Genomic DNA, 15110 nt, shown 5'->3' on the forward strand with positions numbered 1-15110 from the left:
CAAGATGCATACTTTGCCCATGCTTCTTCAGCCCTAGGAAATTCGTGCCTTGGAAGCGTGACTGGTTGGAGGCAAGGGATCTAAACAATTGCTCTCTAACATTTGCAACTGGCCAAGATCCTGGCAGAAGGTGTTCCTTGAGTTCCGCCATTAATGGAGAGCTTTACGAAGTGAGAAATGGAAATCGTCACTGGTAAAATTCATTGTTTTTTTACATTGTGAGAAATGGAAACCATCCCTGGTAGAGTTGTCAGCATCGAAGGGGACTTGAAGTTTAACTCAGAAGTGAATTGGGGCTTGGATTTGGGTTAAAAAAAGATTTTTGTCATTTGAGAAATGATATGTGGGCATTTAGGACATTTTATCAGCTCTGAACTGCCTCTGACCGCATTAAGTAGTTGGGTGACCTCTTACAATTTCAGATCTAAAAGTGGCATTCAGATCCACTTCTAAACATGACCCCAAACGTCTATTACCTCTGAAAATCAAGTTTTTCAAAGATAAGAAGCGGATTCAGCGTTATCAAACGTCGCCTAACTCATGAAAGAATTTGGTATTTCCATCCCCTTCCTTATCCACTTACATCTTGATTTCTGCCTCTAAGAGATTTCTTCCCGTTGGAGGACCTCTTCAACTTCTATCTCAATTCTCTTTCTTGAGTATTCTGGTTCTTTGTGATTCCTCCACTTCCAGTTCCTCTATTTGATTCATCAAAGAAGATTTTTTTTAGTTCTATTCTCCCAAATTGGTCTCTATTTTCCATTCCCTCAAATTTGACCTCAATTTTTTTTAATTTTTTTGTGAAATCTTACCCCTTTCCACTTCACCCCCCTAATTTCAACCATCAACCATTCCTCGATCTTCTTTACAAAGTTTGGGTGTGTCAACCATATTTTCTCAAACCTAAAAGGTCGGGATCCTTAGCTAAAAGGCCCGTGTCCTAACTCAATGGGACAATGGTCAAAAGTAACTCTGGGTGGCGCTCTAGCTATCAAACCCCTCCAATTGTTTTCCCAACTCTCATTAAATAGGAATCTATCTAATTCGAGCAAGTTGATTTTTCCTAAAAAGTGGACCAAGCATAATGGGCGCAATAAAGGGAGTTCTTTCAATTCATAGCTATTCATGAACTCATTGAACATCCTTATGCTGGTTATGATAATCTATTGGGGATTATTTGATTCATTAGAAAGCAAGATTACGTTGAAATCCTCCCCAAGCACCAAGGACCTTCCCATAACCGTTGAATCCCATAGAGTTCTTCCCAAAATTCATTCCTCTCTGTAATTGTTTGGTCCATACACATTAGTTAATGCCCAAGTGAATCCATCCTCCACCACCCTAAATTCTAGCGACACCAAGAAGAGTCCTTTTAACTCCTCCACTGCCTCCACAACATCCTCTCTCCAGAAAATAACGATACCCCCCAAAGCCCCCCAAGAAGGTGCAAAAACGCAATTTATTCCAATTTGGTCTCTTGGAAGGAGATCCTTAATTATCCTTCCCTTCCTTACTAATTTGGTCAACTGCTCTTCTATCAGCTTTAGCTAATTTGGTCTCTTATAACATCACTATTCGACCTTTCCCCTCTAAGGAGATCCTTAATTAGCCTTCTCTTCCTTGCACTCCCTAGACCTCTTACATTCCAGCTAATGATTTTCATAGACAACGGTTTTGGAACTTGTTCCTAAAATCATGCCCCAAGTTAGACACTCTCCTTCTTTCCCCTCTTATGCCTTCTATATCAGAAATCAATCTCTCCACCTCTGATCTTTTCTTCTTCCTTCAGATACTTTCTGTTCTGGAATTGCTTGAGATTTCTTTTGCTACTATTGGAGTTGAAAATTACACCTACAGTTATTCAGATAATGTAAGAAAAGAAAACTGGAGAGAAAGAGAAAGAAGAAGAAAGAAGTTTCAGCAATAGGTTGTGGAAGAAGAAAAGAAGGGAAGAGAGAAAAGAAGAATTCAAACCTCTCTCTCTAGCCCCCTTTCATCACTTTTATTAATAATTCTAAGTCTGAGTATAATTACTTGGATGCCCTTAATGGAGCGGCCAGCTCTAAAGAAATAATTAAAGAAAATAAAAGACGGCCCATAACTAAGGCTCATAACTAAGAAACATAACTTTTAAATACTACCTAAAAGAAATAAAGAACACTAAGGCCCATTCAGCCCATTCTCACTACACTCCCCCTCAAGCTGAGCATAATTAAAGAACACTAAGGCCCATTCAGCCCATTCTCACTACACTCCCCCTTTCATCACTTTTATTAATAATTCTAAGTCTGAGTATAATTACTTAGATGCCCTTAATGGAGCGGCCAGCTCTAAAGAAATAATTAAAGAAAATAAAAGACGGCCCATAACTAAGGCTCATAACTAAGAAACATAACTTTTAAATACTACCTAAAAGAAATAAAGAACACTAAGGCCCATTCAGCCCATTCTCACTACACTCCCCCTCAAGCTGAGCATAGATGTCAATCATGCCCAACTTGCTTACTTAATGTTGAAGCTTTGCCTTTAGGACTCTCTTAGTTAGAAAATTTGTTAGCTACTCTTCTGATGCAATGAAAGGTAGGCACACCTCTCCTGGAACCACTTTCTCCCGTATAAAGTATCTGTCTACCTCAATGTGCTTAGTTCTATCATGCTGAACTGGACTATGAGCAATGTTAATAACAGGTTGGTTATCACAATACAACATTGGTGGTTCGTCACATGAAACACCCATCTCATTAAGCATCAATCTAAGCCATAACAACTCAGAAAAACCATGGGCCATAGCTCTATACTCTGCCTCAACTGAAGATCTAGCAACCAATGATTGCTTTTTGCTTCTCCAGGAAATAATATTTCCGGCTACCATAGCACAATATCCTGATGTGCATCTCCTGTCATCCACATTTCCTACCCAATCAACATCTGTATATGTTTCTACTTTCATGTGTCCATGTTTAGCAAATAATATACCCTTTTTGGGGGTTCCCTTGAGGTAGCATAACACCCTTTCTGCAGCAATCATATGTGTGTCCCTGGGAGTATACATGAATTCGCTGATGACACTCGCAGCATATGAACTGTCTAGACGAGTCATACATAGATAAAGAAGTTTCCCCAGTAATCTCTAAAACACTCCCCTGTCAACTAAAAGTTCTCCATCATCAGTTGAGAGTTTATGATTCACATCAATAGGGTAGAGGCAGGTTTAGCACCAAGTTTTCCAATCTCAGTAAGAAGGTCTAGCACATACTTCCGTTGAGAAATAAAGATACCTTCCTTGGACCTAGCAACCTCAATGCCCAAAAAATACTTCAACTCCCCTAAATCATTAATTTCAAATTCAGAACTGAGAAACTTCTTAAGAGCACTACCTTCTTTTGTATCACTACAGTAACCACAATATCATCTACATAAACTTTAAGAAATGTCACCAAAGTGCCTTTTCTCTTAACAAAGAGGGTATGATCTGATTGAGTCTGAGTGTAGCCGAACTAAACAAGAGCAGCCCTAAACCTATCAAACCAAGCACATGGAGATTGTTTTAGCCATCAAGTGATTTCTTCAATCTACACACCTTACCCTGCATTTCTTTGCCATATATACTAGGAGGAAGGGACATATATACCTCTTCAGTGAGATCACCATTCAGGAATGCATTCTTAACATCAAATTGATACAAAGCCAATCATAGCTCACTGCTAAGGATAAAAGAACTCTCACCGAAGTCATCTTAGCAACTGGAGAAAAGGTCTCACTGTAATCTATCCCATATACTTGGGTATATCCCTTGGCAACAAGCCAAGCCTTATACCTCTCAATTAAACCACCTGCACGATACTTGATAGTGAAAACCCACTTGCACCCAACAGGTTCATTCCTAGCTAGCAAGTTAACAATATCACAAGTATTGTTTTTATGAAGGGCTTCTATTTCAGTACTCATAGCAATCCTCCAATCTGGTGTGGATAAAGCTTCTGAAAGACATTGGGATGGATTGAGAGGAAATGGAGGCTAGAAAGGCATAGTAGGATGGGGACAACAAGTTGTAGGAAAGGTGTTTGGAAATACAATGAGTTGTACATTTCCTCTTACCTTTTCTCAAAGCAATAGGTCGGTCAAGGTCTAAAAACGAGGGTGTTGGTAGAGGAGGTGATGGACATGTCCTCTCTTTAGGAATCGAGAGCGCTTGAGACTCAACTAGAGGTGTGGAATCAACCTGTGTGTGCCTTAGCTTTTGCCGCTAGTACCACCTCTGAGTATAGGATGAGTGGAAACAACTAGAGGACTAGCACGAGGAGGGGGAGGAGCAGGAGTGGAAGACCTCACAGGAGAGGATCCCTCCATGGGAATGGGAGTAACTATGGAGGGCTTGACACAAGACTCAACTGGAGTTGGCAAAGGAAGGGATGAAGAAAACAACTCAAGAGATCTCTCCCCCTCAGAAGGATGGCTATAAAAAGGAATTGACTCTGCAAAGGTGACATCTATGGAAACAAACCGGGTGCCACTAATGGGATCAAAACAATAGTACCCTTTCTGTATTGAGGCATAACTAAGGAAGATAAACTTCCGAGCCTTGGGCTCAAACATGTTTCTTTTGGAACTGGGAATGTGGACATAATAAGTGCAACCAAAGACCCTCAAAGGAATAGAGAAAATCTAAACATTAGGAAAGAGGATTCCAAAATGAGATTTTAACCCCAAGACTCGAGAAGGCGTATGGTTTATAAGGTAGGTAACTGTTAAAACTGCATCACCCCAAAACTTCAAAAGAACATGAATTGCAAAAAGAATGCTCCTTGCAACTTCTGCAATGTTTTATTTTTCCTCTCTGCTACTCCATTTTGTTGTGGAGTGTGGGCGCAAGAACTCTGATGAATAACCCCAAACTTCTCACGAAGTCAAGATAGGAGGTAAGGTCCTTCTCAAAATATTCCTTAGCATTGTCTTACCAGAATATTTTGATGCGGGTATTAAACCGAGTGAGTATATGTTCAAGGAACTGTTGCACAAGTTTAGGCACTTCAGCCCGAGAGCGCATAAGGTAAATCCAAGTATATCGTGAAAATCATCAATAAACAGGATAAAATATTTATACCCACCCATACATGGTAATGGTAAGGCCCCCACACATCAGAGTGAACAATGAAGACTCAATAGACTAATTCCCTTAAATAACTCTAAAAACAATTGACTCAATGAAGAAAAGGAAAATTGACCCAAACAACTATGGCATAACATAATACGACTAGTGGACTCTGAAACAAATGTAGTTCTCCTAGGTTGTACTTGGCTCTACTCAGGCATGTCTAACAGATAGATCCCATTCGCTTCATGGCCACTCCCAATCACCTTCTGAGATTCCATATCCTAAAAAACACAATATGAAGGAAAAAATGTCAGACTGCAATTCAGGGATTTAGTCAAATTACTAATTGAAAGCAAATTGGTATCAAGTTAGGCACATGAAGAACAGATGATAAGGTCAGGGCATTATAGGTCTTAATGTCTCCCTTTCCTGTGATAGGGGCTAGGGAGCCATCAGCAAGGTATATCTTATAGGTCTTAATGTCTCCCTTTCCTGATGTTGAACTGCATGCATTTCTCTTACAAAGCCACACTTGATACATATCCCCCCTCCCAAAAACACACACAAAGAAAGAAAGAAAGAAAGAATCCTTTTTTGCCAAAATACCAACCATACTCATCATCATCATCCAAGCTTTACCAGCTATATGGAGTCAGTAACATGAATCCCTTTTTGCCATTCCAATCTGTTTAAGGCCATATTCATTGTTAAATTGTGAGCACTTAAATTATTTCTTACTACTTCAACCCATGCCCTTTTGATCTACCCCTAACCTCTTCAACTTGCAACAGATCACTTCTTTTTACTAGTGCTGTCAATGGTCTTCTCTGCACATGACACCCACCATACTCCTCATCCCCCTTATTTCCTAGTCTAGTGCAGGAGTTTTTACACAAATGCTCAAAATTCTCTGACTGATACTTATTTGACTATAATGGTATCGAGAAAAGTTGCCAATCAAAAAAAAAGTGTTAAGAAAAGGAAAGGTCTATATATCTAACTAGCTTACAATTAAACCATGCCCTAATCAAGCACATTTAAGTAAATTTTTTGGTTGGCTACACAATTAAGTAAATGTTTAGACACAAGAACTAATCGAATTTCTGGATTTCCCACTATAAAAATATTAAAAAAACTAAACTAAACTAAGTCCAGAATCATTATTGTTTGACTACAGACCAATGGATTTTGATAGTTTTACATAGATAACATTGTAGAAAAGAAATTCAATTGCAACAACATATGAAAGGCAAAACTTTCTCAAAAGATGAAAATGATGGTACAATTTTCAATATGTGAGTTCCGCTTATAAATTTGTCACCCTCTAAGTCATGCTAGTGATGATAGATTTATAGCAAAATGGGTTCAAAGGATAGAGTCATCATGGAATTTAACACTGGGTTCGAAAGTCTTGACCAATGCAGTATCATACCATATTATGCCACATTGTTAAATATCCTATGACACTAACGTGATGATGCCATGGAATGATTATAGTATAAGTGAAAAACAATAACCAATAACAGCATCTTATTTTATCAACATGGCACTGATACAACATTGCATGACATGAATGATATTAAAGCATGATAACCAATCATTACAGAAATTATTTCTGAACTCAGCTATTGAAAGATTGACCATCATCCATGGGAACAATTTCAATACATAAGATCTTTGGGTAGAACAACCAAATAATACAATTACCTCAAAGGAAGTGTAAGATTTGAATTATGGCATAACTTTTCAAGCTCCCCCAGTGCCTCCCCAATGCGATTTCCAAGTAGCAATAACTGGTAAAAGAGACCAAGTACAGCTCCAATAATTAAAAAACAAACAAAACATCCAGACAGATTGCATAAATAAAGGATGAAAAACCCAACAATTTAAATGAGCTCTACATATGGAAATATTCAAGGTTACAAAGTTAAGACGGCGGTTAAAGTACATCTAACCAATCATCCCTTCTGGGCCACTTACAAAACTAATTGTTGATCTCAGTTTACAATATTGTTAGTCAGAGAAGACTTTTGGCACGGAAAAGTTAGTTGATTCACATTAGGGTGGCACATTGGCTGAAATCTCTGGATTCATTCATAGACTTCTCAGTGGATGACCTGTTGAGAAGCTGGAAAGAGATAGCAAGTTCTGCCCAGGTTAAAATGGAAATAAGTCCCTCTTGGATACCTCTCCCATTGGGCTTCCTAAAACTGAATTTTGATGGCAGCAGCCTTGGGAACCCAGGTTTGTCAGATATTGGGGGAGTATTCAGGGATGAGGAGGGGATTGTTTCAGCTATCTACCCTGGCCCTAATGGAAAGGGTGACTCTCCAAGGGCTGAGGTCTTGGCGGCATTGGAGGGAGTTCAAAGAGCAAGGGAGTTGAACATTAGGAGACTGATTATTGAAGAGGACTTGGAGGTGGTAATAAGATGGCCAAAGGAAGACAAGACTGCTATGTGGAATTACAGCAAGGAAAGGAAAAAAAATAAATAAATGGCTGGCAAAAGATAATGAGATAAAATTCAGTTGGGTGAAGAGATCTGCCAACTCATTTGCAGATGACTTAGCAAAGCAAGGGGTGATGTAAGCTTCAAATTATGGTTTATTTCCTTTTGTTGATTATGGTTTATTTCCTTTTGTTGATTATAATCAAATAAAAGAAACAAAGCAATGGAAAAACTACAAAGCAAGTGACCATCTTAATTATCTAAATAATAGACTGATGTAAAGCAAAAAGATCAAATAAATAACAAGAGTAGATATGCAAAGCAAAATACTGAGTTCAATAATGGCATTTTCGTTCTTTCTCTTGGGATTTATGCACTATGTATCTCATCAGAATACTGATGCAAGGCTATATGCGCTGAGCAGTTTTTGGATCATTAGCAGCACCCAATATGTTCTAAATCTGACAATAGATAGGCCTCTCTCTAAGAGGGTCCACTAAGCTCCCTCCAGTGACATTACATAGTTTCATTTCTTTTCTCTTTATTGGGTTTTAACCATTTTTCTATGGTTTGTTGTGGGTCCATCTGAAGGTCATTATTAGAAAACCTCAATGGCAAAGATATAATGGTGTTTTAGGGCAGTATATATATGACTTTAGAGCTTGTGATAGTTTAGTGTTTCCTGGTGGGTTGCAGTGCACATCTTGGAAAGTTAGGGGAGGAAATAGTATTAGGTTTTGGAAGAAGACTGTGCGGGGTGGGAAAGTTTTGAGAGCGAGTTGTGTCCAAGATTGTATACTTTGAGTGAGGTGGGGAGTGGTGATTTGGTGCCCTAAAAATTGAATATCACTGTTAGATAGGGAGATTGAGGAATGTGTGTTGTTGTTGTCCAAGTTACAAGAGGTAGAGATCAGTCCAGAGAGGCCTGACACAAGAAGGTGGAAGGAGTGCAAAAGTGGCAGATTTTCAGTGAAGTCTTTTTATAATGCTTTGGCCCCTATCCCACCAAGAGTGCAAGTATTTGCTTGGTTGGAAGCTATGAATAGTATCCTCACTCAAAATCATCTAAAAAGTAAGGGATTTCAAATGGCTAATAAATGTGTGCTGTGTGGATCAAGGGAGGAAGATGTGTTTCAGTTATTATTTCATTGCTATTTTACAAGATTCATTTGGGGTTTCTTCTTCAGGCTTGTCAACAAGGATGATTGGAATTCAAAGTCCCCTAGTGAGGTATTTGCAAAATGGCTGGTTCTTAAAGTCAAGAAAACTAAAATATTTTTGGAGCCGTATTCCTTTTGAAGTAATTTGGGAGGTTCTATAGAAAGAAATAAAAGGATTTTTTAAGGAAAAAATTATTTGCTGATCAAAAAAAGTGCATTGCTGTTCTTTTATTTATATGCATGCTGATTGATATGTAAAATTAAGGAACTAACCTATAATTTAGTTTTTTTCTTTGTAAGATCCAGTTTTTTTATGAATAATAAAGCATTTCATTAAGATTAATTAAGATGGACTGACAACTGATACAATACAGAATTACCCCCAAGAGGTGCAAGTTGCTGACTCAAAAACAAAATAAATTACAATGTAGCCCAGAATAAGTTTTCCCTATTTACCCATTGATTGGCTAGTAAGGTCTGCCAGGCCATTAACCGATCTCCTCTCCCATTGAACTCTAACTATTAAATTAGAAGTTAGCCACTTGAATCTTCTCATCGCCCCCATGAAAGACCAAGTTACTGTCTCCAGTTATTTCACCCATCCAATTACCAGTTTAGAGTCTCCTTCAATGGCCAAATTCCTAAAGTTCAACTCTTTAGCAGTTTGAGCTCCCTATAAAACAGCTTCGACCTCTGCACTAACCACATCCGCCACTCAAATTGGACCAGAGACTAAAGCAACAATCTGGCCCTTTGTATTCCTAAATACACCTCCAATACTAGAGGGCCCAGGATTACTCAGGCTGCTCCATCAAAGTTTAGCTTTATGAAGCCTTCTTCTAGGGGTTTCTAGGCTAGAACAGGTTTTTCCTTAACCGAAGAAGATTTAGCAACTAATTCCCAGTTTCTCCATATTTCATCAATGGAGAAGAGTGAAAATAGATCCAAAGCTTTAGCACAATTAATAGCCCTAATTAGCGGGCAGCCCCAAACAGTAGCCTCATCCCTTTCTTAATCATTGAAAATTCTGTTATTTCTTTCCTCCCGAACTGTCCAAACTAAAGCAGCCCTAACACGTCTCCATAAAACTCTCCCTCTTCTCTTAGGCCACCTGAAAGTTGTAGGATCAAAAAGCCCCCTCATTTGCAAAGGCATCCTCCACCTGCACCCGAAAAGACCAAAGATTATTTTCCAAAGTTTCACAACAAAGGAGCAGGATATTAGAATATGGTAATAGCTTTCTCTCCATTTGCTTTGACAGGAAACACCAACTTGGGGAGATACAAAGGTTGGGTCTTTTCTTTTGTAGATTATCCAGAGTGTTTAATTTCCCAAGAGAAACTTCCTAATTGATGTGTGTGCATGCTACACATCATTTTTATTGCTTTATACATGGTTTTGATGATGATTTTCAATGGTTTGTACCCTAATTGAGCAGAATTTCAGGAAACTAAGTTTGGGACAGTCTAGGGTGAAGAGAGCGTGAAGACATATTGATATGGCTGAAAGGGAAGCATTTCGGCCCATCAAGAAGAAAGGCCCAGCCAAAACCCAATGGGAGAGCAGCCCAACAGCAGTTCGGCCCACCAAGGAGAGAGGCCCAACAGCAGCCCAACCACAGCCCTAAGGGAAGCTCCAAAAGGCGGCTAACTTTAGAGAATTGAAAAAAGGCTGAAAAGAAGAGTATAAAAAGAAAAGGAAAAGAGGAAATTATGGTTCGGACCCCTGAAGACAAAATCAAAGAGAAGAAGTGTTGGAGATGGAGAGAAGGCTACTGAATGCGAATTGAAGAGGAGATCGAAGATTGATGCAGAAATCCTAGGTTGTCTTCTTCTTTGATTCTGCGAATTCGGTAACCTAGATTCAATTAGGGTTTCATGGTTTTTCTTTGTTGAATCTTTCTTTTCTTCTTTCTATTATGCGAACCATGATGGATGTTAATTCAGATTTGTAATTAATCTTTTAAGCAGATCTGATTGATTGTGATTCATTCTTGAGATTTCTTGATTAGGGTTTTCGATTATAAGAATAATCTTGGCCGAATTGTTCTTGTTTCTTGGATTACTTGAATTGCTTGAGAAAGGGTTTAGGTAATCAGATCAACTAATCAAGAAAATGGATTGAATGCATCTTAGAGATAATATGCATAATTCGTTGGCATTCATTCAACTAGAATTAATTTCTGTTGAATTCCTTGTTCTTAATGCATCTATGGCGATTAAATTTCTAATAGAGATATAGGAATTGTTGCTCATAGATAGAGTGGGCTGTGCTCGAGAGAGGCTGCTCATACAATTAGGGTTTAGCCAACCTAAGACTGAATTCACTTCGGTTGGACAGCTTAATGATTTAATTGCTGAACCGGTTTTGCTAGTTTTTGCATGCAGTAATTCTTCTCATCATTAAAGGTGGTCTGATCCGAGAATGCTTAGGGTAGTTTTCTAATTAGGAGTTAGGTTTTTCTTTGCTTAATTTTTCGGTTTATTAGATAACAAAAGGCTGATTCAGTACTAGTAGTTGTTGGATCAATCCCCGTGGGAACGACACTATACTCATCATTATATTACTTGATCGGCTAGTGCACGTGATAGTGTCTTCTAAGCGCATCACTAATAAAGGGCTCTAACCTTAAGGGGAAAGGGGTTAGACCAAATTTACTTACAAAATAAAGGATGAGGGTTAGGGACAGAACACAACTGAGAGAAATCCAAACAAAGCAGCTTGATTAAGCTGCATTCAGGTTCAGATTCTAGCATCAGGTTTAGAGAAATCCAAACAAACAGTGTCAAGGGTTTTGAGTAACAAAGCAGCTTGATTAAGCTCAGAGTCTCTCAGGCCTCTTCTGAACTCTACATTCCAACTAATACCCAAGGACCGGGAGAAAGAAACAAACCTTTGAATAGGTTCATTTTTAAAAAGACCTAGAGAGTTGGGAGTCCAGATTCTAGCATTAGGTTTCGAGAAATCCAAACAAACAGTGTCAAGGGTTTTGAGTAACAAAGCAGCTTGATTAAGCACAAATTCTCTCAGATCTCTTATGAACTCCATATTCCAACTAAAACCCAAGGGCTAGGAGAAAGAAACAAACCTTTGAATAGGTTCGTTTTTAAAAAGGGAAAGGGAATACAAAGATGGATAAAGGTCCTTAAGGATGGAGTTACCAATTCAGGTGTCTTCCCAAAAAAAACCCTATGTGCACACATCACACCTGATGAGGCTGAGGAATTGGGGAAGGATACCATCAATAGCCTTCCACGGAGAGTTCAAAGTAGCCACCTAGACATTCCAGCATCCCAACCATTACAAGTACATCCATGAATACTTTTTTTATCAATAACAAAGGATTTCATTAATTAAAAAAAAAAGGATAGAAAGGGAGGAGATAACCTCACTTATCTCTCCCAAACAAGAAAAACAAAGCAGAAAAATAAGAGTTGAGCCCAAAACAAGTTATCCCTATTCACCCCTCGCTTTGCTAACCCATCAGCAAAGGAGTTTGCACATCTCTTAACCCAAATTACATTAACTTCCATCGCTTTTGTCAGCCACTTGAATTTTTTTCTTTTCATTGTTGTGCATCCACGTCCATGAATACTTCTTACAACTTTATGCCAAAGCTTCTCTCTCCCTCTCTAAAGGCCATCTCCATAGCCATTTACCCAATAAAGCTATAATCAGTGTTTTAAAAGGCACGGGAGGCGTATGCCTAGAGGCGCACCTCCAGGCAAGGCGCTCCCAAAATGCCCTGAGGTGTATGCCAGAGGCACTGACACCTCTGAGGCATATGCCTCAGGTGTAAGAGGTGTACGCCTCATGCTCTTTTTCATGAGGCGTGCTAGAGGTGTACGCCTCATGCACACCTCATATACAAAGACTAAAAAAAGAAAAAAGAAAAAAAAAAGGAAAGGAAAGGAAAAGAAAAGAAAGGTAAGGGAAGGGAAACAAAAAGAAACAAAGAGAAGAAAAAGAAAAGAGAAAAGCAAAGGGAAGAAAAGATAAGAGGAAAGAAAGTGGTCTGCCCCCGGCCCCCTCGGCTGGTGCATCTTTATTCTTCTAATAGTGCTATGCATCTTTGTTCTTAATATAAAAATTTTTATATTAAAAATAAAGAAAAAATGAGATCTCCGCTTCCTCTTCTTCTTCCTCTTGACCCCCCTCCTCTTAAGGAGGCGTGATCCTCCTTGTGTTCGGGAGGCTTACACCTCTTACGTTCTGAACTACGCCTCATGCCTCTAGGTAGTGGAATGCCTCGCCGCCTCCACATTTTAAAACATTAGCTATAATCTTCTTCCCCATATTGCCAATCCCCAAACTCCCTTGCTCCTTACTTTTGCATATTATATCCCACCTCATCAGGTGATCTTTTCTTCCTTCTCCAGGCTCCCATAAGAACTCCCTCATGATCTTCTCTACTTTCAGCACCTCCCTTTGTGGCATCTTAAAGACTAAAAGGAAGAAAACTAGAAGGTTTGCTAACGTAGACTTAATCAAAGTAATACAGACCCTAGGGACACGTAATTCCTCTTCTAAGCTGATAATATCTTGGCACATGTTTCAATAATTGGGGTTCAAAAAAACTTCCCTCCTAATTCCTATGGGTTGGCTCCTAAAGGTGTACCTAGATATTTCAACAGCCAATTAGTGGTAGGGCAACCTAAGGCCTTACAACCCCAACCATCTCCTCCTCCCCTAGGCTCAATCCCACTACACAACTCTTTTCAAAATCGATCTTCAGTTTAGAGACAAATTCGAAAAATTTTAGCACTTGCTTCAAATTACTTGCCTTCTGAGGATCAGCACTCACAAAAAATAATTGTATCATCAGCAAACTGCAAATGTGTAACAATTGTGCTCTCCCCCAACCCTCCAACCTTTAAAATGTCCCAAGCTATCAGCTGTAGAGATAAGACTACTGAACACCTCAGCTTTAAAAAGCCCAACCTTTGTGATTTATCAAAAAAAGTCCAACCTTTGTAAGATTGGTTGCCTAGGCAACTAGGCAATCCAGTGTTTCCTAGAATCCACTAAGAACCTTAACAACCATATTCCGTGCACGACAAACTTCTGAGGATCAGCACTCTCACAAAAAATAATTGTATCATCAGCAAACTGCAAATGTGTAACAACTGTGCTCTCTCCCCCAACCCTCCAACCTTTGAAAAGTCCCAAGCTATCAGCTGTAGAGATAAGACGACTGAACACATCAGCTTTAAAAAGCCCAACCTTTGTGATTTATCAAAAAAAAATCCAACCTTTGTAAGATCTGGTTGCCTAGGCAACTAGGCAATCCAGTGTTTCCTAGAATCCACTAAGCACCTTAACAACCATATTTCTGGCACGACAAACTTTACATCTAATCACTGCACAAATGAGGTAGATTCAGGCCAAAATATAACAGTAGCATGGAGATGTATGCATGTTTATGTCTCAGCTCATGCCAGCCCAGTTTGAATATTTACAACTTCCTTTTGATGTTAGATGTTTGATTTTCATTGCAAAACTGAGATCACCCATCAAATCTCCATTATTTTAATTCTACAATTTTTTTCTTTGATAATTATTTTAATTTTATAGTTTTCTCCCATCCATGATTTTGCACCAATTAAATGTCACAACTCCAGTTGATAGTCACTTTGCACAAAGAGTTAACATTGCTTCAAGGTTAATGGGTCCTCCAAATATATGAAAAGAGAGTAGCTTAACTTACTTCCTGGACTATAATAGATTGAAATAAAAAAAATTGGGCCAATAAATATAACAATAAATCAACTTTTTCCCACCCAATAAAGTTATATATCACTCTCCCTAGGTTCTGAGTTAAGTTCATAAAAAACCTCATTTATGTTTTTCACAATATACAAAAGACTATAACAGTACAGCTTGCTTTTGCAATCTATATCGAAATATACAAATAATTTAAGAAAGATAAAAGCATCTTGTATTTGGAATTTTGGAAGCTCCATCAAAACCAAACCCAACTTGCAAGATTCACATTTTCCTAGTAACAGGTAAAGATTTCAAATAAAAATGGACGTCAAAATTACCTGTATCAAAGGAAGTAAAGCTGCCATTACTGGAGGAGTTGAACATAACGCATGCTTTAAGTGCTCCATAGCATTATTGTAATTGTCATTAAGCATTCCCATATACAAATGAATTGATTCATCCAAATTATTCTTCCAAGTTGGAAGCCTTAGAGGTAATATACATGCATCCAACCCTTTCACAGCAAAAGATGAAAAATTATGTGTCAACATCGACCAAGGATGCCAAGACTTTAGCATATAATCCAATATTCCAAATGTTAACATTCATTGTGGTGGCTCCCTTTCTGGCATATGGTAATATATATTACACTGTTTATAGAAATCAATCTTAGTCTCCATTGCATTACCCTTCAAAAAAA

The 15110-nt window shown here is 38.6% G+C and overlaps 1 protein-coding gene across 2 annotated transcripts in view; it reads right to left on the reverse strand.

The window, feature by feature from the left end:
• LOC104599522 (TAF RNA polymerase I subunit A) overlaps positions 1-15110 on the reverse strand; it is a 47691-nt gene that overhangs the window by 13571 nt on the left and 19010 nt on the right. For both annotated transcript variants that reach the window (XM_010262096.3, XM_088887296.1), the window contains 2 exons: positions 14749-14924; positions 6803-6888 (listed from right to left, as the gene is read on the reverse strand). In XM_010262096.3, the coding sequence (XP_010260398.1) occupies positions 6803-6888; positions 14749-14924 (262 nt within the window). The remainder of the gene's footprint in view (positions 1-6802; positions 6889-14748; positions 14925-15110) is intronic.

Source organism: Nelumbo nucifera, chromosome 1, assembly GCF_055504915.1.
Source record: "Nelumbo nucifera cultivar China Antique chromosome 1, China Antique-T2T, whole genome shotgun sequence".
Taxonomy (NCBI): domain Eukaryota; kingdom Viridiplantae; phylum Streptophyta; class Magnoliopsida; order Proteales; family Nelumbonaceae; genus Nelumbo; species Nelumbo nucifera.